General features: G+C 40.3%; 1 protein-coding gene across 1 annotated transcript in view; it reads right to left on the reverse strand.

Annotated features, from left to right (window-relative positions):
• LOC125236325 (nucleoredoxin-like) overlaps positions 1 to 23,630 on the reverse strand; it is a 97,438-nt gene that overhangs the window by 1,013 nt on the left and 72,795 nt on the right. Inside the window, exons 4-6 of the mRNA XM_048143079.1 lie at positions 3,581 to 3,785; positions 1,539 to 1,629; positions 340 to 543 (exon numbers count right to left, since the gene is read on the reverse strand). Coding sequence (XP_047999036.1) covers positions 340 to 543; positions 1,539 to 1,629; positions 3,581 to 3,785 — 500 coding nt within the window. The remainder of the gene's footprint in view (positions 1 to 339; positions 544 to 1,538; positions 1,630 to 3,580; positions 3,786 to 23,630) is intronic.

The following is a 23,630-nucleotide window of genomic DNA, read 5'->3' on the forward strand; positions in this document are numbered from 1 at the left end:
TATCCACGCGTTTCGAGCTTTCTCTTTTCCGTACTTGTATCGTAATGTAATAGAGACTAGCGTCTCCAGAACGTCAGAACAGAATTTAGTTACACAGATTAGTCAATACTTTGGCCACTGTTCGACGTAACGTTGGTGCAACTGTAATATTTTTTGTAGCGTTGACTGTGCCCGAAGCCGACGATCAAAAGACACTATCATAGATAGGGGGAGAGGTGTTTTAATCTTTGAAGTAAGGTATATATCCGCATGATAAATAGCATCCTATAGTGTGTATATACCCGCAACATAATAAATTCGATTGTTAATGATCTCATTGGGAGAGATCCTGATACTTACCTATGTAAAACATGACGTGTTTAAACGGCTTCTTCTTAATCTTGTGAGCTCTAGACGTGGGGTAGTCAAAGTCCATGGTGTCATCATCGGAAGAGGTTTGATAGGGGCAGAACCCTGGGAACTGGATGCTGCATTCCTCGTAATAGGACTCTGCTGAAGGCGTCAGGACGGATTCGGCGAACTCGATCTCGGAGTCTTCATCGTCTGTGGATGAATGTCTTACTTAAGGCTATGTAATGAATAAAGCGGCCAGCCGCGTGCGGTTGCGACAGGCCGCATAGTGCGTACGCAGTGTTTGCGACTCCGATTTCATACATTCCTACCCGCTGTGCGGCTGGCCAGGCACTCGTAGTGCGTACCTAGCCCAAGAACTGGAAGCTCAACGGCATATTTTGATTTTAATATTACCTATGCTACTACATGCGTTGCAACGTCTGAGCCATTGGAAATTTGGCAATATCAATCATTTTTATAAAGCCTGAACAGAAATATACGCGCCATTTGTGGAATTTCGTTATAGAACTATTTTCATCATCAACTGTCACCGCCTACATCAGAACAACAGCGCCCTCTTAATCCATACTATAATATTATAAATGGCAAAAAAAGTGTGTGTGTCTGTTTGTTTGTCCGTCTTTCACGGCCAAACGGAGCGACGAATTGACGTGATTTTTTAAGTGGAGATAGTTGAAGGGATAGAGAGTGACATAGGCTACTTTTTGTCTCTTTCTATCGCGTGCGAAGCCGCTGGCAAAAGCTAGTAGTCATATATTTGTGGGTGTGTTTAGTAAAATGTACCACTTTGGCTGTTACCATTAAGGCGAGATTTATTTGTATCTTTATATGAATAAACTGACAAATCGGCTTTATAGCAATCGACAAAGTGGGTGGGAGTGGGAGTGGGAAGAGTGGCACTGAAGCTTTAGTAGTTTCATGTGCTCTGCTTACCCCTTTATGGGATACAGGCGTGATTGTATGTGTATGTGTGACAAAGTGGGACGTTTTCCCGTGTACACTCACATTTATTTCTGGTTAGGCTTTAATTGCTCGTGTTGTGGTGTCCGGATTAACGATAAGAAGACAATTTGTGTTTATCCAAAACTAAAGGGCCCTTATGTTAATTGTATAAAGATCTTTAGGTATGGAAAACCACATTTTATTTTATCGAAGAATTGTTTACAACTGCGTCTAAAGCTCACCAATGAATAAGACGACGGCGGGATGTCGCGCCATCTTCAGCAACGCCTGTTCTGTCAACACCGATACCGGCCGCTGTGCCCAAGGGAAGTTCTGCAAACATAGTCATAGTCATAGTACTTTATTCATGAACAATATAGCATTGTGTCTGAACATACAAAATAGTAGGTACATGAAAAGAAAAAGGAACAAATACTTAAAACTACACAAAAACAGACAAATCAACACTTAAGACATATTAAAATCAAATATCAAATATTTCCTCTATGGAATAAAAACACCCTTTCAATAAAAACTGTTTCAATTTGTATTTGAATACATTGTACTTAGTAATAGTTTTCAAATCTGGAGGTAATTTATTAAATATAGTAACGGCCTGGTGTCTTGTGCAATGCTCCTCTATTTTTGACAATGGACGGAAATTAACTTTTATATTTTTGGTACGCGACAATTTACGCACCTCTTGCTCTACGTCAGTTTCATATCTTGTGATGAACACAAACAATATCATATACTTATGTATGCTGCAGTGATGCTGCATGTGTCCTATACATAGTGTTAACCCAGTTGGCTAAGAAGAACTCTTTATCCTCATACAAAACCAGTTATCAAACTGTTATCTACGAGAAACAAGTGATAAAGCTTACTGCCAGTCAAGCGCGGATCCAGCTTCGTGCCCGGGGGGGAGGGTCATGTGGTAAAGGCCCAGGCCCCAGGGGGGGGTCACGAGGTCTATTTGTATGGCTAACCTAGACTCCAGGGGGGTCATGACCCCTATGCCAACCCCCCTTCCCCCTGGATCCGCGCATGCTGCCAATCTTTCTACACGTACAGCCTGTGGAGTAGCTAATACGCGACGCGCGGAGCGACCTGCGTGTGCAGTACAACAACGCTTTCAGGATGCTGATGGGGCTGCCTCGGCACTGTAGTGTATGTAGTGCATCCGGCATGTTTGCGGAGGCACAAGTCGACGGGTTGCCTCTTCACTAAGCCGCTGGCGAGGCAGTACTAACAACATCATGATGGCGTTGTTGGATAGATGGGACTCCCCTCTGTTAAAGCACTGGACAAAACAAAACTCCACGTTGTAGCAAAATAAATAAATATCTAGGTTTAATAATTAGTCTGTAATTCCAATTCCACTAATACTATTCTGAAAGTTAAATGTATATATATGTTAGTACTAACAGCTACGGATTTTTTATCCGAAATAAAATTGTTTTCGTACGGTCTTATCAATATCAATACCATTGGATAATTCCTAAGAATATTTTGTACTCAGGTTAAATTAAAGAGCCTCTCCGGTCCGCAGACACCAACTTGCCTGTTGCGTCCGTGATTACTAAAATAGGGATTTCAACGAAGCCTAGAGCTGCTGGAAGAGCCGACCGCGTTTCTGCGACTGACAGAACCATCAGCAACCCAGGGAACACACATTTATAAATCATTTTCAGTCAGCACCTTCCCTGCCGCCTCAGTGAGGACCAGGGCAGGGATACCAGCGACATCCAGGGCCGTCGGGAGAGCTCTTCGGGCTTCAGTGATTATCAAGATCACCAGCACCTCAAGGCACTAGAACATTTTTCTGCAGTAATCAAGCTTACCAATCCTAAAGGATCAGCAGCAAAATTCTGTCTTCCATTCGCAGTGAGCACCTTCCCTGCAGCGTCATATGCGCATTGTAATATGCCTACTTGAAAAATAAATATTTCATTTTCATTTTTTTCAGTCACGTCAGTGATGACCAGGGCAGGGATTCCAGCGACACCCAGGGCCGATTCCCAAGATCACCAGCATAAAGCATTAGCAAAAAAAATTCTGGAATAATCATGCTTACCAATCCCAAAGGATCTGCAGCTAAATGCTGCCTGCCGTTTGCAGGGAGCACAGCACCTTTCCTGCCTGCCGCGTCCGTTATGACTAAGGCAGGGAAAGCGACTCCCAGGGCCGTAGGAAGAGCTCCTCGGGCGTCAGTGACTCCCAAGATCACTAGCACCTTAAGGCACCAGTAGAAGAATTTTCTGCAGTACTTAATCATTCTTACCAATCCCAAAGGATCTGCAGCTAAATGCTGTCTCCCATTTGCTGTCAGCACCTTCCCTGCCGCGTCCGTTATAACCAAGGCAGGGATACCAGCGACTCCCAGGGCCGTTGGGAGAGCCGCTCGGGCCTCGGCCGCGTCCCAGGGCACAGCGAGAGCACCCACGGAGGACACTGACTGGACTGTTCGGGTGAAGGATTGCTCGCTCCTGGAACAATACCATTTTAATAAGTAAAAAAAAGGTTGGACAGCGTGATATTGTAAAACTGCTGAACCTAATCACAGACTGAATTGTAGAGAAAAAAGGCAGGACAGAGAAAAGTGGCGCTGTCGTGTATATATATTTATAGTAAATCACACCTCAAGAAAGTGTTAGATAAATCAAAGATCGAGATCCGTAGCAGACTGATTTATTTCAAATGTACAACTACCGACATACTTATGAATCTACCCTACGTAACACCTCCCTCTCATTTCACAATAATAACTTATACCTAAATGAGATATAGGATTTATAAACTAACACAAGCTATGAAATCGTGTCAGATCATGTTCACTTTAATTAATTTAAAGGACACGGCTATTCAAGTTGGACAAATACATAATGAACAATATATGTATCGGGACAGAAGTAGGTATTCAATTATGTAATTAACAAAGATCCACCAAAGTATCATACATATTATGTTGTAAAAATAACGATTTAACATACATTTTCAAAAAAGTGTTATCTTAACATAAAGTTTTACCTACTAAGGTTTGATAAGCCACACCAACCATTCGTAAACCTTATTGCAAACAGATGCTCAATTATTTATGTTTATACAGGATTTTCCTTATCGATAATCTAATTTATGAATGAAGTTCAAGTGCTTCGACACATATAAGCAATTAACATAGGTACATCACTTTATTTACTATTAGGTATTTAGTAATAACTATTACGGAATACTAAAACTATATAATTAGGTACTATATACTAATAGGTACAAAGGTACGAATTGAAGTTATTTGCGGAGTGTTTTAGTTACTCAATAGATCATATTTTAGTTTTCTGTAATTTTTCTATACAACGCAAAGCTGCCTGTCGTCTTGTTCGACCTTCAACCTCTTGCGGCGAGGAGGGCCCTATTCTACAGTCGGCGTTTGGAACTGGATTTCTAACAGGAGACAAGTGCGACTCCGGTTCCTCTTCTGCAAGCTGCCATTCATGCACGGTGCTCTCTTTTTCGATGACTTCACGTTGTTCGTCATCGTTAACCGCCGACTGTTGGACTTTAGCAAGAGAAAACCGAGACTTGCGTTTATCCTGTAACATTTGGTCAATGTGCCGTTTGTGTACCTGGCCATCTCCAGTTTTTACAGAATAGGATACGGGACTTTGACGGTCTATAACCACCCCTTCCGTCCATTTTCGATTATGCTTCGTGTAATCTCGGATGATGACCGGGTCTCCGACGGTAGCCTGGCGAAGGCGCGCCGGCCGGCGCTGCTCACTGGCGAGCTGGTGCTCGCGCACGACCTCACTAGCGTCAGGCCGCAGCAAGTCTAGGCGCCCACGTAGTCGTCGTCCCAGCAGCGCGACCGCTGGCTTTCGTCCGGTTGTGCTGTGCTCCGTGTTGCGATAAGTGAACAAAAATCTACACAGGGCAGTTTCTGCGTCTTCGCGTTCAATGTCTGCCTTTTTTAAGGCTCGTTTCACGGAGCGCACGGCGTTCTCTGCGGCCCCATTACTCGCTGGATGATAGGGCGGAGTTAGGGTTTGTTTTATGCCATTTCGCTCAAAATATGTCCTCAGTTCGAGGGAACTGAAAGGTGGTCCGTTGTCAGAAATCACCCGTTTAGGCAGTCCGAAACGCGCAAACATTCTCCTAAAACACGATATAACTGTTGATGCAGAAGTATTGTTGACTTTCTCTGCCTCTATCCATTTGGAGTGCGCGTCAATAACGATCAAGTAATATTTATTGTTAAAAGGCCCTAACCAATCAACATTTAAGCGCGACCAGGGTTCCTCGGGCCACGGCCACGAGTGTAGCGGCGCCGGCGCCGGTGCCGGGCGGACCGCGCGGCATGCGTCGCATTCGCGCGCCGTTCGTTCGATATCTGCGTCAAGTGTCGCCCACCAAACATAATTACGAGCAATTTGTTTCATTTTAATGATCCCCGGATGCCCCTCGTGAATTTCCTTTAAAATTCCGCTTTGCAAGGTCATGGGTATTATAATTTTGTAACCCCATAGTAAACAGCCTTGATCAACATGAATGCTGTCTTTGCGAATGAAAAATGGCTTTAAGGTATCATCACTCAAAACTTTCGGCCATCCGAACATAACGTAGCCTATAACTTTACTCAAAACTGGGTCTCGCGCGGTCTCAGTTTTAATATCTTTAAAACTGAGTGGGAAACTTCCCTGAATGAAATTTAGATAACTGCCTGCCTCATCCTCTCTTTCAGCTCGATTGCCAGTCGAGAGCAAAGGAAGACGAGACAGCGCATCGGCTTGGCAATTCTGTGCGGATGTTACAAATTCGATACTAAAATCATAAGCCGACAACGTAACAGCGTAACGCTGTAATCTACTCGCAGCTGTTACAGGAATGCCTTTATTTTTACCAAAGATGTAACTAAGAGGTTTATGGTCACTTCGAAGTGTAAAGTGTCTGCCATACAAAAACTGATGGTGTTTTGTTACCCCAAAAACAATAGCTAAAGCTTCTTTGTCCAGCTGCGAGTAGTTTTGCTCGGCCGCGCTGAGTGTGCGCGAGGCGCAGCTGATCGGACGCTCGCGGCCATCTTTGCCGCGCTGCGCCAGCACGCTGCCGAGCCCGTACGCGCTGCTATCGACCGACAGCACCAGCGGCAGTGCCGGGTCGTAGTGCGCCAGCACGGGCGCGCTGCTCAACACTTTCTTGATTTTATTAAAAGCAATATCGCAATCGCTGCTCCACACCCAATCGACGTCCTTTTTTAATAAATTATATAAGGGTCTAAGAATGTCACTCATGTTAGAGCAGAATTTAGAATAAAAGTTTATTAAGCCCATAAAGCTTTTCAACTGTGTGACATTCGTTGGACGAGGAGCTGCAACTATTGCTTTAATTTTTTTATTGTCTGTGTGCAAACCGTCCTTATCAATATTATACCCTAAATAAGTCACACTGTCTCTAAAAAACTGACATTTATCAAAATTGATACGGAGTCCATTTTCTTTAAGTCTCTGCAAAACTGCCCTTAAGTTGGCCAAATGTGTTGCCCTATCTTTTCCGGTGACGCAAATGTCATCTGCAAATACTGCGGTAGATGGCAGGCCACTAAGAGTCTCTTCCATAATTTTTTGGAAGTTCTCTGGTATACATTTAATACCAAAAGGAACCCTCCGATAGACAAAAGTTCCTACATGCGTGGTTATGGCTGTCATCGGTTGAGACTCTTGTTCTAACAGACACTGTTGGAATGCATTCGATAAGTCCAATTTTGTGTACTGTTCACCGCCTCCTAATGTTGCAAATATTTCTTCTATTCGCGGGAGTGGGTAATGGAAATCTTTGAGAATAGGGTTTATTGTGATTTTATAATCACCGCAAATACGGATATCACCGTTAGATTTAATAACCGGCACGATAGGTGTTCCGTAGTCCGACCGCTCGACCTTGTAGACGACGCCCTCCCGCTGCAGGCGCTCGAGCTCGCGCTCCACGCGCCCGCGCAGCGCCAGCGGCAGCGCGCGCGCCTTCACGAACACGGGCACGTCACTCGTCAGGTGCAAACGAATACGCGATTTAAAAGTACCTAAACCCTCCGCAAATACCTCCGGATACTTTTTTAATACATGCGCCATGGAATCGCTTTCAGCTAAATTGTGACAAAATTCCATATACTCTAATAATTTTAAAACCCTAACCCAAGTGCGGCCCATAATCGGTGGTCCACCATTTTCAATAATGTGTAATTTTAATTTAGCCGAATTTTGTCCACAAATTACATCAACATCAATATAACCAAGCGCCTTGATAGGATCACTAATATAGGATTTTAACAACAATGTATTTCTGTTAATAGGTAAATGTGACAAATGTTTCTCATAAAACAATTTCGACACTGCAGAATATTTACTTCCCGTATCAACTTCGAATTTGTAAAAAATGCCGTTTACGGATAAGTTCACTAAATACGGTCCATCGTTATCTCCCTTCGAGATCAAATTATAGAAATGACAATCATCATCGTCCGAATCGCTACTTTCATTTAAAAAGTACTGACCTTTAGCCATCCTTCTGTTGTAAAAATCGCCACTCTCACCTTTGCGCGTACACATAACTTTTAGATGGCCCTTAACACCACACAAATCACACGAAAAGTTCTTGTACCGACACTTATTTGGAGGATGTGTGGGTTTCCCACATCGCGCACACGGGGCCCGCTGCGAACCGCTGCCTGCGCCGCCGGCGGCGGGCGGGCGGCGGCCGCCGCTCACGCGATGCAGCCCGTCGTCGGCCGCGCTGCCGCCCGCGCCCGCCGCGCCGGCGCCGGCCGGGGCGCACGCCGTGCTCGCGTGCCGCTCCGCCGCCTCGAGCGCGCTGGCCAACTCCACGGCCCTTTTGTAATCTATGTCTTTTTCGGCGAACAACCTCGAACGCATCTCCTCGCTGTGTAAACCTGAGACGAATTGGTCTCGTAAATTTTCTTCGAGGCCGGTTCCGAAGTTGCAGGTTTTAGCCAAATGTTTCAACCCTTGGAGATAAACACGAATGCTTTCACCCTGCTGTTGCACCCTTTGCCGAAAAACGTGTCTCTCGGCGATCTCAGATCTTTCTGGTTCCAAGTGTTTCTTTAATAAGGCCACTAAATCGTCAAAACCTTTGTCCTCCGGATGAGCGGGGGAACACAAATCACAAAGTAAATTGTAACACTCTCCACCGACAACCGTTAACAACGTAGGCACTTTTAGATTGTCACTTATGTTATTTAACTTTATGAACTGGTTTACGCGACGCACATAGTTGTCCCAATTAGATTCTAACGAAAATGGTTCTATTTTACCGATAGGCATGTTAACACGAAGCGTAAAGTACTTAAATTTAATTTTTAAAACCGACTGCGCCAATGTTAGATAAATCAAAGATCGAGATCCGTAGCAGACTGATTTATTTCAAATGTACAACTACCGACATACTTATGAATCTACCCTACGTAACAGAAAGAGGCGCGTTCCTAGCACACAGTCTAAGCTCGTGTAGGTGAATGCGTACTATGCTTGTGTGAGTGAGATCTGACAGGTCGACTGTTTGCGTTTTTGACAGGTGGTAAATGTGAGGTAACCGAGAAGGGGTGGGTGGCACTTTCAGCTGGGAGTGGGAGTGGCCATACTGTACGATAGTACTCTTTATTATTATACTCTGTGACGACTGTGACTTAATTATTGTAAAACAGTTCAATTTCATGGAATATTATTTATCAAGTGCATTGTTTTCTTCATTGTCTACCCTTTCGGGAAACAGGTTTGACTGTATGTATGTCTGCTCAACCTGAGCACAAAGATTATACATGTAGTACCTGGATTAACATTTCAATATCTATCCGCTGCCAGTAAATCAACACATAAAACATTAAACCTTACAACCTCGTCCTAAAGTTTAATTTGACTTTATAACGATATGGATTTGTGACTGTTTTCGTATACAGAGTGGTCCCGCCGGGGTCGCATGTTATGCTTTAATAAGGGATCGTACCGATATTCCGTGTCGTACTTGATACCCATTATAGACAGCCGAAAATAAAGGTTTGACTACACCGCTGCTTAAAAAACGGTGACGGTACGGAATCGGAGTGACGCATCGTATCCGTACCGTTTTTACCGTCTGCTCCCCACACCCACACCGCTGCTCAAAATACGCAGACGGTACGGAAACGCAAGCTGAAAACCCGGGTTCAATTCCCGGCTCGGCCACCAGTAGGCCTTGTCGTTTTTTTAGGTCCGGACAGGAAACCGTAGTCAACTAGGAATCCTTATAGTTTCGCCATGTCTGTCTGTCCGTCCGTCCGTCCGTCCGTCCGTCCGTCCGTCCGTCCGTCCGTCCGTCCGCGGATAATCTCAGTAACCGTAAGCACTAGAAAGCTGAAATTTGGTACCAATATGTATATCAATCACGCCAACAAAGTGCAAAAATAAAAAACCGGCCAAGTGCGAGTCGGGCTCGCGCACAAAGGGTTCCGTAGCAGCAAATATAATAAACCAATAACTTAACCAAAATTACAGTTAAATCAACCTATCTCAAAAACTATAAGAGATACTTTGATCAAACCAAAAATCGTTGAAAGAGTTAATTAGCATGCATCACCTCTATTTTTTTTAGAATTTTATACCCCGTAGTTATAAAAATAGAGGGGGGGGGACATACTTTTTACGACTTTGAGAGCTGATATCTCAAAAACCGTTCACTTTAAGAAAAATGTTTTTTAGAAAACTTTATATCATTTTAAAAGACCTTTCCATTGATACCCCACACGGGTATGTACATCGAAAAAAAAATTTTCATCCCTCAGTTACATGTATGGGGGGCCCCACCCCCAATTCTTTTTTTTACTATTTAGTGTCATAATTTTGTAGCGGTTCATACAACACATATTCCCATCAAATTTCATCACTGTAGTACTTATAGTTTCCGAGTAAATCGGCTGTGACAGACGGACAGACGGACAGACGGACAGACGGACAGACGGACATGACGAAACTATAAGGGTTCCGTTTTTGCCATTTTGGCTACGGAACCCTAAAAAAATGGAAAAAAATGTTTTATTAGGGCACCCCCCCTACATGTAAAGTGGGGGCTGATATTTTTTTTCATTCCAACCCCAACATGTGATATATTGTTGGATAGGTATTTAAAAATGAATAAGGGTTTACTAAAATCGTTTTTTGATAATATTAATATTTTCGGAAATAATCGCTCCTAAAGGAAGGAAAGTGCGTCCCCCCCCTCTAACTTTTGAACCATATGTTTAAAAAATATGAAAAAAATCACAAAAGTAGAACTTTATAAAGACTTTCTAGGAAAATTGTTTTGAACTATAGGTTTAGTAGTTTTTGAGAAAAATACGAAAAACTACGGAACCCTACACTGAGCGTGGCCCGACACGCTCTTGGCCGGTTTTTTTTTCTTTTTTTAGTTTATCATTAAATACTATTATGATTTCCAATGATGAATTGCAAGAATAAATAAATTTATAATTTCCACACAGTCAAATTAAGGAATCTTCACATATTTTTGTATGCTAATCGAAATTTACATTTCTTTAATGAAGGTTTTTGTAATTTTCTCTAAAATTTTCAAGAGCGTTTCATATGTTGGGTACTTTCCGATGGCTATACTTAATTTAATTTAAATCAAACGTATACCTATCAATTGGGGATTGTATGGAAGACAGCTACATAAGATATAAAACTATATATTTTTATTATTTATTATTTTATTTTTTTTCTTCAGATACAATAGTTACATTGATATTACAGTTTACAAAACTAAAAAGCCAAAAATAATAAACCTTTCAATTCAGATTTCTTATCGTATTGCAATAAGCTAAACATCCAAATTATAAACAAATCAATTATTTTTGTAGTCGGTACCAGACCTGTTCGTCGCCTTGCTATTGCCTGTTTGCCCCACCCAACCATACACAGGCTGGTACCGACTCCAAAAATAATTGATTTGTTTATAATTTGGATGTTTAGCTTATTGCAATACGATAAGAAATCTGAATTGAAAGGTTTATTATTTTTGGCTTTTTAGTTTCTCCGTGTTTTGTAACGCGCTTATTTTTGAAGGCGGTTTTATTTTTTGTTAAAAAGTTTATTTATTTGTTGATTTTTAGTGGTTCCTAGTGATATTATATGTATCAGTCCGAATACATGTACAGTAGTGAAAGAATTATCCTTTAACTCCTAACCATTGAGGAGTTGACCTTCCATCATCAGCTCAGCCACATAAAATTATTACCATCAGACGTAAATACTGGTGTACCTTTGAAAAATAGACTAAAAACATTACATGTGCCTATAACATTTGAAGAGTTCCCTCGATTTCTCCAGGATCCCATCATCAGACCCTGACTTGGTGCCAATGGGACCATCTCGGGGTTATACCGGTTCGATCAAAAAAAAAATTTTGAAAATCGGTCCACGATTCTCGGAGATATCGAATAACATACATACAAAAAAAAAAAAAAAAAAAAAAAAAAAAAAAAAAAAAAAAAAAAAAAAAACATTCAGTCGAATTGAGAACCTCCTCCTTTTTTGAAGTCGGTTAAAAATACCGCCAAACTGCAAAACAGTTTGTTTTAAAACATTTTAAGCGCGACAAAAACATTGAAGCGAGAGCGAGACACAGCGATGGGACTTTTCATTCGCACGTATGGCTGCCGCTCTCCGTGCCGCACTTAGACCAATGTCGTGGCTGGGCCTTTATGTTTGCTCTTGATTGATTTATTTTAAAACTTTTAAAAACATTTGAGAATTTATGTACTATCAGCTGCAAAAAAGTGCATGGAGAAATTATGAATGAATTCATTGATAAATTCGCCATCCACTTTTGCAGGTGATAGTCCATACATTATGCTCATAACAATAGATACTTCCGTTTCAATCCACCAGCATAATACCTATTTTAAAATAGAATGGAAATAGCCGCCAGTACCATGCGGCTACATTTTGTAACACAATGGCATAACATAGCCAATCACTACAGGGTGATTGTAGAGACGTAGACAGGGCCAATATCTATCTACTTCGCAAATGTAAATGGATTCTTCAAAATGACTTTTTTTATTTGTAGGGTTTAATTTCATAGGTAGTTTTAGTTTAGTTATAGTTTTATTTATAAGTTCATAGTTAAGTTGTTTTTGTATTAGTTTTAGTTTAGTTATAGTTTTATTTATAAGTTCAAAGTTTTTGACTGTAATAAAATAAAATTATACTTAAAACAACCACCATTTCTATTCTTCAGTTTTTAACTATTTTGGTATGGACATAAATATAGGTATTAACTAATATTCAATAGTAGTCACCCTAGCCTAGACTAGATCATTTAATTAATAAAGATAGATTAAACCCTCTTTGGTCGTCATCTGAGCACTTAGTGTTGGAAAGTATAGGTACTATTATTATTCAAAGCAATTTTGTCAACAATATATTTTTAGCACGGCAGAGGTAAAGAAGGAAATATTTTTAAGCAAATGATTTACATACAAGTGAAATAAAACTATGGAAACGGATTAAATCGCGTATAATGAATTTACAATTTTATTTATACCGACGTTTCGAACACTTTACAGCGTTCAGTGGTCAACGGGTGACTGAGGAAAAATTACAATATGCAAAAGCTACTAACATACAAGAAATATTAATGAACCATGACCATAAATAATATAGATTTATTTCCTTCTTCTTTCTTTTTTTCTTTTGTTTTCTTTATATACAAGTGTTGAAAAAATAAAACAAAAGTAAATTCGTTTTCGTTTAGGGACTATAGGTACTTAGAGGGGGGACGCACTTTTTTTTTCCTTTAGGAGCGAATTAATATTATCAAAAAACGATCTTAATAAACCCTTATTCATTTTTAAATACCTATCCAACAATATATCACACGTTGGGGTTGGAATGAAAAAAAATATCAGCCCCCACTTTACATGTAGGGGGGGTACCCCAATAAAACATTTTTTTCCATTTTTTATTTTGGTACTAAATTTCAGCTTTCTAGTGCTAACGGTTACTGAGATTATCCGCGGACGGACGGACGGACGGACGGACGGACAGACAGACATGGCGAAACTATAAGGGTTCCTAGTTGACTACGGAACCCTAAAAAAGTGTAGTAAGTACTGTTAATCTCACCAATATTAATGCACTGTCACGTTTTATAAACCATCATCACCCATCATGTATAAAACCGCCAGCGGCATAGGCTGAACATGAACGTGCTAAATGACCAACAACACAACTGCCATAACTTTGTATTAGTTCGCAAGTTTCGCAACATATTCACCCGACCCAACTGTTTACAATAAATATTTCTCTGCCAAAAGTAGGTGCAATACCATATAATACAGGACAGGCAAATCCCATACCTAAAAAGCGTACTTACCCCAGAAATGTACGGGCCTTTTAGGCTTAAAACTAGATGGCGCTGTTTCACAGCCTCGAAGTGGCCAAAATCATATTTTTCCGAAATATTTTTGCGTTATTATTTTTTATAAGAACAAATGACACTTGCTTCTTTATTTTAATATCATATCATGTCAAAAAATAAATTTGTAGGCATCATCAGCGTAGTTATGATAGTATTTAATAGGTGGCGCTAAAAAAATGAGGTACGATTCTTAGTATGGAGACTGTAAATTCTATTTATATAATCCTTGGTAGGTGTGTAATATTTAGCAATTATAAACTAAAAAGTATGAGGTTAAACGAATTTTGCCACTGAGTTCATAAAATTTCGTAATTATTCAAAAATAAAATTTCGCCAAAATACATTGATTTTCGCGCGTCGAAATGTTTCTAAGTATAGTGCTAAAGGTTCAAAAATCAGCTATTGCAGTAAGGGATATATCTAGGCTCCGGACATTTTTGTTTCCTCCTAGTCGCGATTCTAGACAATATTTATTCCACGCAGCTGAAGTTTACCACATGCGATATTCTTCACAGTCATTATTTCTACACGATCTTGACTCTACCTAGTCGCGATTTCACACAATATTATTTCCGCACAACTGAAGTTTACCACATTCGCTATTCATCGCAGTCATTACTTCTACACGATCTTGACTCTACCTAGTCGCGGTTTCATACAATATTTATTCCACGCAGCTGAAGTTTACCACATGCGTTATTTTTCACAGTCATTATTTCTACACAATCTTGACTCTACCTAGTCGCGATTCTACGCAATATTGTTTCCACACAACTGAAGATTACCACATTCGTTATTCATCACAGTCATTACTTCTACACGATCTTGACTCTACCTAGTCGTGACTCTACGCAATATTATTTCCACACAACTGAAGATTACCACATTCGTTATTCATCACAGACATTACTTCTACACGATCTTGACTCTACCTAGTCGCGATTTCACACAATATTTATTCCACGCAACTGAAGTTTACCACATTCGTTATTCTTCACACAATTATATTTCTATACAATTGTCGCAACCCTATTAATGTACAACATAGGTCACATCTCTGATAGAAAGGCACCCATATGTGAGTACAAAGATAATAGAATTTCACTAGATATAGTTTACGGTGAAGGTTTATGGCCCCGAGTTTCCATGACGTTGATTTGTTGTTACGTACTCTTTCTCTTCGAATAATGCATAATGTTTTCGTTCACTTGTGTTGATTTATAAGTACTCAATAAAGACAATTATTTGTATATGTCGCAGGGAAATGGCCAAAACGGAGATTTGATCAAATCTCTAAGGGATATGATCAAATCACGCATGATGTCAAAATGGCGAATCCATTTCATCATTTCTCTAGAAAATTTCAGTCATTTGACTAAATCCCTTACACTGTTTAGTCAAATCACAAAATCGCCCAATAGACACGCCGCGTTACGTTATTTCACTAGATTTGTTTAGCGATTTGATAAAATTCCTGAACCACGACAGTAAGTTGACGAAACGAACTTACAAAGTCAATTCGTTTTAACATTTCGATAAACAAAATTAGGGAAATGATAAAGTCTCAACTTGTAAGTGATTTGAACAAATCTCTGAACTTGTTTCATGAAATGACGAAGGCAAGAATCTAATATATCCAATTAGATTTATTAGATTCTTGCCTTTTTCACTTGATTTGATTAAATCTCTTACTGGATTAGTGACATGGTAAAATAAAATGTCAAAATAGGTATCAAAGTTCTTTTTAAAAATTTTAATCAAATATTAGGTGTTTGTAAACTGAATCTTAATTATTTGTATGTCTACCCCAACACGGAAACCATAGGGTTTTCCAGACCTTTGGGCGACGTGCGCGAAGCTGAAGCCAACGATTAGAGTCCCTTTTGACACTTTAATGAAATGTCAAGGGGATTACGAGGAGATGCTGCCCTTGCCCATGTCATGGGACGAACGCAGAGGCAGCACCCGCCATCGTGTAAGGACTATTTGAGAGTTAATGGAATCTAAAATGAACTGGGTTATTGAGTGTGGTGTATGAGTGTATCTATAGATATATATGTCATGTATCATCCTTGTATTGAGTAGTCTGTAAGTTGCGTTTGAACAATAAACACATGTAATCGAGCTCCGTATTTTATTGATATTCCGGCAAGGGCAATACCGGTGTGAGAGCTCAAGGGTATCGAGAGCTGTACTCCGCTTTCTACCCAGTAGCTGTTAAGCCACTGTGCCAACTCGCGTCTTAGGCCATGGAGCAAACGACTTAATGACTCTGGACGGCCAGTACAGGCAAGCCACAGGGTAGAGTGTACTGTCCCATCCACCCACCTCATGGATAACAGAACTCCCCAGGAGCACTTGGGTACGTGAGGTCGCTGTTCCTCAACAGCTCGCCACAAGCTGCCCTGCATTGACATGAGTGACTGCACTGGTAAAATCAGTGGGCGAATTTTCACTGCACTCATTTTAGCTCGCTATCTGATCTGACCCATGAAGACATTATACTCAATTGAATCCGTTTTAAGAGTTTTTTCAATAAATAAGAAAAAAATAGAATAAGTGAAGAAGCAAAACTAAAAATATTTTATTTTAAATTATTATATTATTTATTAAAACATTTTGTCTTTTCACTGAACTTGTTTAGAGAAATGATAAAACTAGTTGACTTTATAAACCCGTTTCGTCAACTTACTGTCGTGGTTCAGGGATTTTATCAAATCGCTAAACAAATCTAGTGAAATGACGAAACGCGGCGTGTCTATTGGGCGATTTTGTGATTTGACTAAACAGTGTAAGGGATTTAGTCAAATGACTGAAATTTTCTAGAGAAATGATGAAATGGATTCGCCATTTTGACATCATGCGTGATTTGATCATATCCCTTAGAGATTTGATCAAATCTCCGTTTTGGCCATTTCCCTGCGACATATACAAATAATTGTCTTTATTGAGTACTTATAAATCAACACAAGTGAACGAAAACATTATGCATTATTCGAAGAGAAAGAGTACGTAACAACAAATCAACGTCATGGAAACTCGGGGCCATAAACCTTCACCGTAAACTATATCTAGTGAAATTCTATTATCTTTGTACTCACATATGGGTGCCTTTCTATCAGAGATGTGACCGATGTTGTACATTAATAGGGTTGCGACAATTGTATAGTAATATAATTGTGTGAAGAATAACGAATGTGGTAAACTTCAGTTGCGTGGAATAAATATTGTGTGAAATCGCGACTAGGTAGAGTCAAGATCGTGTAGAAGTAATGACTGTGATGAATAACGAATGTGGTAATCTTCAGTTGTGCGGAAACAATATTGCGTAGAGTCGCGACTAGGTAGAGTCAAGATCGTGTAGAAGTAATGACTGTGATGAATAAGGAATGTGGTAATCTTCAGTTGTGTGGAAACAATATTGTGTAGAATCGCGACTAGGTAGAGTCACGATTGTGTAGAAATAATGACTGTGAAAAATAACGCATGTGGTAAATTTCAGCTGCGTGGAATAAATATTGTGTGAAACCGCGATTAGGTAGAGTCCAGATCGTGTAGAAGTAATGACTGTGATGAATAGCGAATGTGGTAAACTTCAGTTGTGCGGAAACAATATTGTGTGAAATCGCGACTAGGTAGAGTCAAGATCGTGTAGAAATAATGACTGTGAAGAATATCGCATGTGGTAAACTTCAGCTGCGTGGAATAAATATTGTCTAGAATCGCGACTAGGAGGAAACAAAAATGTCCGGAGCCTAGATGTATCCGCAGTAAGGATGAATATAATTAAGAAATATCAGGCTTAAGAAAAAAATTATTCCCAAGGAAAAGACGGAGAAATTAGCTTTCATTCGGTCGACTAAGTAAGGCTTGAGTGCACACTCATATTAGGCGTGCATGGCAAACAATTGAAGCTCATACAAGCGTCTTGACTAGATGCTGCATAAAGCTAGGAACATACTACGCGGACGTCCGTCGTAAAACGACCGCGACCGCGACCTATCAGTGTGCACGGAACAAAACATCCAGAGAGCCAGATTTCGACCGGACGTCCGTGCGCTCAAGGCCACGTCCGCGTCCGTCGACCGATAGTTTGCACGGTTATGTGTATTTCCATTGTCCAGATTCCCGTCCGCGGTCGATTTACGACGGACGTCCGCGTAGTGTGTTCCTAGCTTAAGGTGTAGGTAGGTATGCTCGCCCGCCCCGCCGCACGCCCCGCCGACCGCTCCGCTCCGCTCCGAGCGTCCCCAAGTTCCACACTCAAGAGACGCATATATAAAGAACTGCCTCCCTGATGCGTCGCGTGCGAGACAGCTCCAACAGCCTTGTGCGCCTAGTGTTGGAATCGCCTGCTTGTGCTATCTGGAGACACTGGGATAGTGTACATATGGAATCCAGAGGCCAAGGGTATAATTTATTATAGTTTTAGTTTTTTAGATGTAATAAATAATACGTAAATGTAACTAACAGTCTAACATAGGTTTAAGGAAATGTACACTAACACTATGGATTTTTTCCGAAATAAAATTATTGAATTGAATTGAATATCCTGAGGCGCGGAACGGATGTCCGCGCCACGCCGCCTGAATGTAATTTAAAAAACGTCTCCTCAGCACATTTTGTATAGGAAGGACGCGCAAGGGACGCGCAAGAGACGTCTCTTGGCGCGCTCCAGGCGGCGCGGCGCGCGCCAAGCGACGCGTCGCCTGGGGGCGCGTCTTACGTCTTTCCTATACAAAATGTACTGAGGAGACGTTTTTCAAATTACATTCAGGCGGCGTGGCGCGGACGTCCGTTCCGCGCCTCAGGACATGCGTCTCTTGAGTGGGGATGATCCCTTACACTAAGTTAAGCCCAACTGTCACGTAATGCACAATAAAGTACCAAGATGGCGTTTTTACGAGAAAAGTTCGGCCATAATCCGGGATATACGGGGATTACTGATATTGTCTGATATTCATTTTGAAGATTAGCTGGCTTGTTTGTTATCTTTCTTTCGGGCGTTATTGTTGAGAGTGAGTAAGGTACAGCGGGGCAAATCTCGACTGGGGGCAAATGTGACTGGTCATTTTTTCCATGTTTTGCAATGTTTGCATTATTAAATAGAGTGTCCACCTGGTACATGGTAGGCGTGTTCAGTGGATACATGTAGAACTCAACATTATAGTGTAATAATGGAAAAAATGGATCAGTTACAATTGACCCCCAGTCGAGATTTGCCCCGCTGTTCCTTACAGCGAAGTATTGGTAGTGGAAATCCGAGATTTCTGCTCTCTCCCTCGGAAAATAGGCGTGATATTAATTATGTATGTAAATGTACAACCCACGCTTGTAAGATAAGGAATATAAATGTTACTTGCACGTAAAGGAAAGTCATTAATTTACAGTTAATAGGTATATAAGTTGTAGCTCAAAATAGAACTAGAGGCTCTGAGAACTGTAGATCTTCGCGACGCGCAATACTTAGGTCCACTTGCACCAACCACTTAAGTCAGGGTTAGTGGGCTGTCATTTGTCAAATTCCATATAAAATGGTGGGTTAACCCTCCATTTTCGTTGGTACAAGTGGCCCTTAGAAAGTTGCCTACATAACTAATATATAATAATTATACATATATTATAATGTTATGACGCTATATAAGTAGTTGTGGGACTTGTGGGAGTGGAGATAGACTCCAAATACTGAGTAGCGGTGTCTAGAAGTTTCGGTTCCACAGACCAACCCCTATAGACATCTATTACAAGACGACTCGCGGTCGCCAGCCTTCCTAGTATTTGCACCATTGAGGTATATGTACTACGTACTAGAGGCGACGTTGCTAAGAGAATTTTTACACAACGCACTGCGGTCCATGGACCGCAACGTTGTCAGTCCTTACCAGGTCCTTGCGGTGCAGTGACGTGCCGTGATGCATTTACTTTCCACGTGAATAATGCCTTCTTGTGTGCTTAAAAATTGTACTAATCACTCGACGAAATCAAATAAAAGCCAAGGTGTGACATTTCATCGGTAAATTAAACAAAAAACTCGTCTATAATATTTTAAGATTGAATATTCTACAAACTCGCGAGCGGGAGCGACACTGCCGCCATTTTGGTGACGCAATCATAGACTATAAAAAGTTAACCGCGCAGATGTGCCATTTACACTGTTCCTACTAATGTGTTTCACCTCTAATAGAGTTGCGAAAGATAAATATTTCTATTTGGAAAATTATTAAGTAACTACTTACTATTTCATTAATTATGTTACTAAAATATAAAAAAGTTTATTTGTTTAATATATATAGTTAATAGTTAACCGACTTCAAAAAAGGAGGAGGTTCTCAATTCGACTGAATGTTTTTTTTTTTGAGTAAAATTGTATTTTTAGCACGCTCACTTTTTGCAGTTTTCTTCGGCCTGGGGGGTTACCATGACGTACTAAAGACGTTCAGTTTAGGTTGAGAGAAAGGGACACAGCTATAGCAGTTACATAGCTCCGTCCCTCTCTCTCAACCTAAACTGAACGGCTTTAGCACGTCATGGTAACCCCCCTGGTCATGAAAAAAGGGAACAATTGATACGCTTTGTCCAAAAAAATCGTGCTGAGGAAACTTGGTTACCAACTGACCACACATATATATATTCATTGTGTATTTTAAAGAAGAAGATAAATACAGCACAATTATTTTGTATTAATTTGTATTGTTTAAGTTGTAAATAAATAAATAAGTATGACTAGAATATCCGTATTTCATTTAACTATAATGTAAAATTCCCGTTAGGCAGAATATAATAATGTGTCACCATCTGGTGGTAGACCTACTCTACGCGTAAATAACCGCTCCCCGCACCCCGCGCATTTGTCAGCATGTGCAGAGTTTTCGCTTGGCAAGGCAACGTCGCCTGTAGTACGTAGTACATATACCTCAATGATTTGCACTGATATAAGCGCGGGCGCTCGCCGTGCCCGATCAGTATCGACCAAGTAACAGACCCGAAAGCAGCGCGTGTTTTTCGCACAAAAAAATTGGAAAACGGTATTTTGATGCCTTAAAGATGTCCAGTGTCCACCTGTAGTGTGAAATGGTGTGGAAAGGTAACAAGAAGCTCAAAATTAAAAACAGACGGCATTACATTCCACAAATAAGTCATTTATAATTTATTCAGAGCCGGCATAGGTCAACTTACATTGGCCACTTACGCGTCAGTAGAGGGACAGTCATACTTCTGTCCCTTTTCATCTGGCGCGACTGCCCGCCGTCCTTGAAACGGCCAATCACAGCGCGCTTAACACATTCCCCGCCCGCTCCTCGCACCCCAAACACTGGTGACTCGTATCGCGAACCAAATATACAAGACTGCCACTCTATAGGAGGTTCTCTGTGTTCGGTTCCCTTTGTGAGAATAATATCAAAACGAATAAAAATATATACCAAATTATTAATTTTGAACTTCCTGATATGCTACCCGGTTTTTCATTTAATTTAGCTTATAACGCAGAAGCCGCGCCGTAAATGGTGCGTGAGAGAGTTATGGCGGGAATACTGTCGTCCCCGGAATGGCCGCCATTTTCGGGTAAATCCCCGCGTTGGATTATACCGATAATTCACTTTTGTCGCTCGGGGCGGTTATTACATCTACCTCTACTACACTTTTTTATTTCATCGTTCTCCTTGCGTTATCCCGGCGTGGCCACGGCTCATGGGATCTTGGGGTCCGCTTTGACAACTAATCCCATGGCGTAGGCAGTAGTTTTACCAAAGCGACTGCCATCTGACCTCCCAACCCGAAGGGTAATTAGGCCCGGTTTCCTCACGATTTTTTCCTTCATAGAAAAGCGTCTCCATAATTTGTAAATGTAAAATTTATTTTGGGATTAAATAAATCCATACTCGTAGTTTTTTTTTTAATGGACTTGAGGGCGGTGTTGCCCATAGCCAATGTCGAGTAAAAAGGGTAGGAAATTATACACGCGGAAAGGAAAGGAATAATACGAAATTTGGAAAAAGTGGTCAGAACAGGTACGTGTACAAATAAAGATTGGTAGTAATAGTATACTCGTAGTTAAATATAAGAAAAACAAAAGCAGTGTTGCCCGCTAATAAATAAATCTACCAATGGCAAACTGCCGACACTGGCTGCGTAGTAAGTAGGTAACAATCTAATTCAGTTTAAGTAATGGAATCCTTTTCGGGTAAATAGGGGTAAGGGGTAAGCCAGGGGAGCTTTATCGGGCCGGGGGTATAATAAACGCCGTGTGTTTTTATTAGGTACGTTTTATGTATACAGGGTGATTTGGTAAGTATGTAATAACCAAACTTTGTATAGTGACTTTTGAGGTCATAATGAACAACTTTTATTATGGGACCAAAGCTAAAATCGCGAAAAAAAATTGGCTGTTTCACACAAATGAGTGGCATCACTTCAGCAATTTCAGCATGTATGAGACAGTAATTTTTTATTATTTCAGCATTGGTATCATAATAAAAGTTATTTACATTATAATTATAACACTAATGCAAAGTTTGGCTATTACTTACAAGATCATCCTGTATACATTGGTGACATAATTTCGTTTTCTTTCAACTCCTTAGTTGCCAAGAGCAGTAAGATTGAAATTTGAGCAGTTTGGTCCCGGTGTGGTGACGGGTTAAGAATTTCACCACCCCCTTTCTCTCGTAGAAGACGACTGTGTGATATGAGAGTTTTGTGTGTGTGTGGATTGAGTGAGCACCTTCCGAAAATAAAAAAAATATGCTGATCATTTAGTAAATGTTCTAAAACAATTGTAAAACGAATCTCTGAATTTGTAAAAAGATAAATCAAAAGATACAGCCATTAACATGTGCTCACTCAGTTCTCACAAACTACCAACGAAAACAGTGAATATATTCATTTAACATATAATATTTATATACTAACATTTAGTAAAAAATAGGCCAACCTACCTCTATAAATATTAGATCACCTAGTGACGTATTAAATTTTTTACAAATAGTTTCTTATGCTCACTCAATCCACACACTTTTGAAAAGCCGAATTTTGATGAAAAACATAAGATTTAGACCGCTATTATATGTGTATAGTTTAGTAAAAGTGAAATGGGAATTTGTAAAATACAAAACGAACCACTAACGTGTCAGGTTTTTTTATAATAAATTTTTGTAAGTGCTCACTCAGTCCACACGTTTTGAGAAAGTTAAAAATGTAAATATCTTACGATTTGTAGCACCTAAGACACTCGAAAGTACTTCAACATTTAGTAAAAATTTTTACTAAATATCCACCATCTAATATTTTATATTCGTTGTCTGGTTTTAAAGATATTCAGACATAACTTTTCTCATACAAATGTATCAAGTAGGGTGACTACACTATGTCGGCTCCTGATTTTCCCCACCTTCCCATTGTCATATTGAGATTGGGGAGTTTCGTTCGTTCAATTTTGATAATATTAAACTAATACCATATTAATTAATAATTATCCATCTGCAAACTGTTTTTAGGTTATGTTCTTGGCCTAGTGATGATGTGTATTGTGTAATTTTTATCGACGTCAGGATAATAACCATATCGACATGCATGCATTAAAAAGGACATGAATGATAATTGGTAAGAAACAAAGAATATAATACTTCACTAGTAAGAAACCAGAACCTGGTAATCTAATCGCGCTAACAGATGAGCGTACCGGATTTGTAAGTGGGAGCGAGAAATAGTTATTCTTTTCTCGCTCCCACTTACAAATCCGGTAAACTATTATCAAAATTGAACGAAACTCCCCAATCTCAATATGACAATGGGAAGGTGGGGAAAATCAGGAGCCGACATAGTGTGGTCACCCTACTTGATACATTTGTATGAGAAAAGTTATGTCGGAA

The sequence above is a fragment of the Leguminivora glycinivorella genome, chromosome 19 (genome assembly GCF_023078275.1).
Source record: "Leguminivora glycinivorella isolate SPB_JAAS2020 chromosome 19, LegGlyc_1.1, whole genome shotgun sequence".
NCBI classification, from domain to species: Eukaryota; Metazoa; Arthropoda; class Insecta; order Lepidoptera; family Tortricidae; genus Leguminivora; species Leguminivora glycinivorella.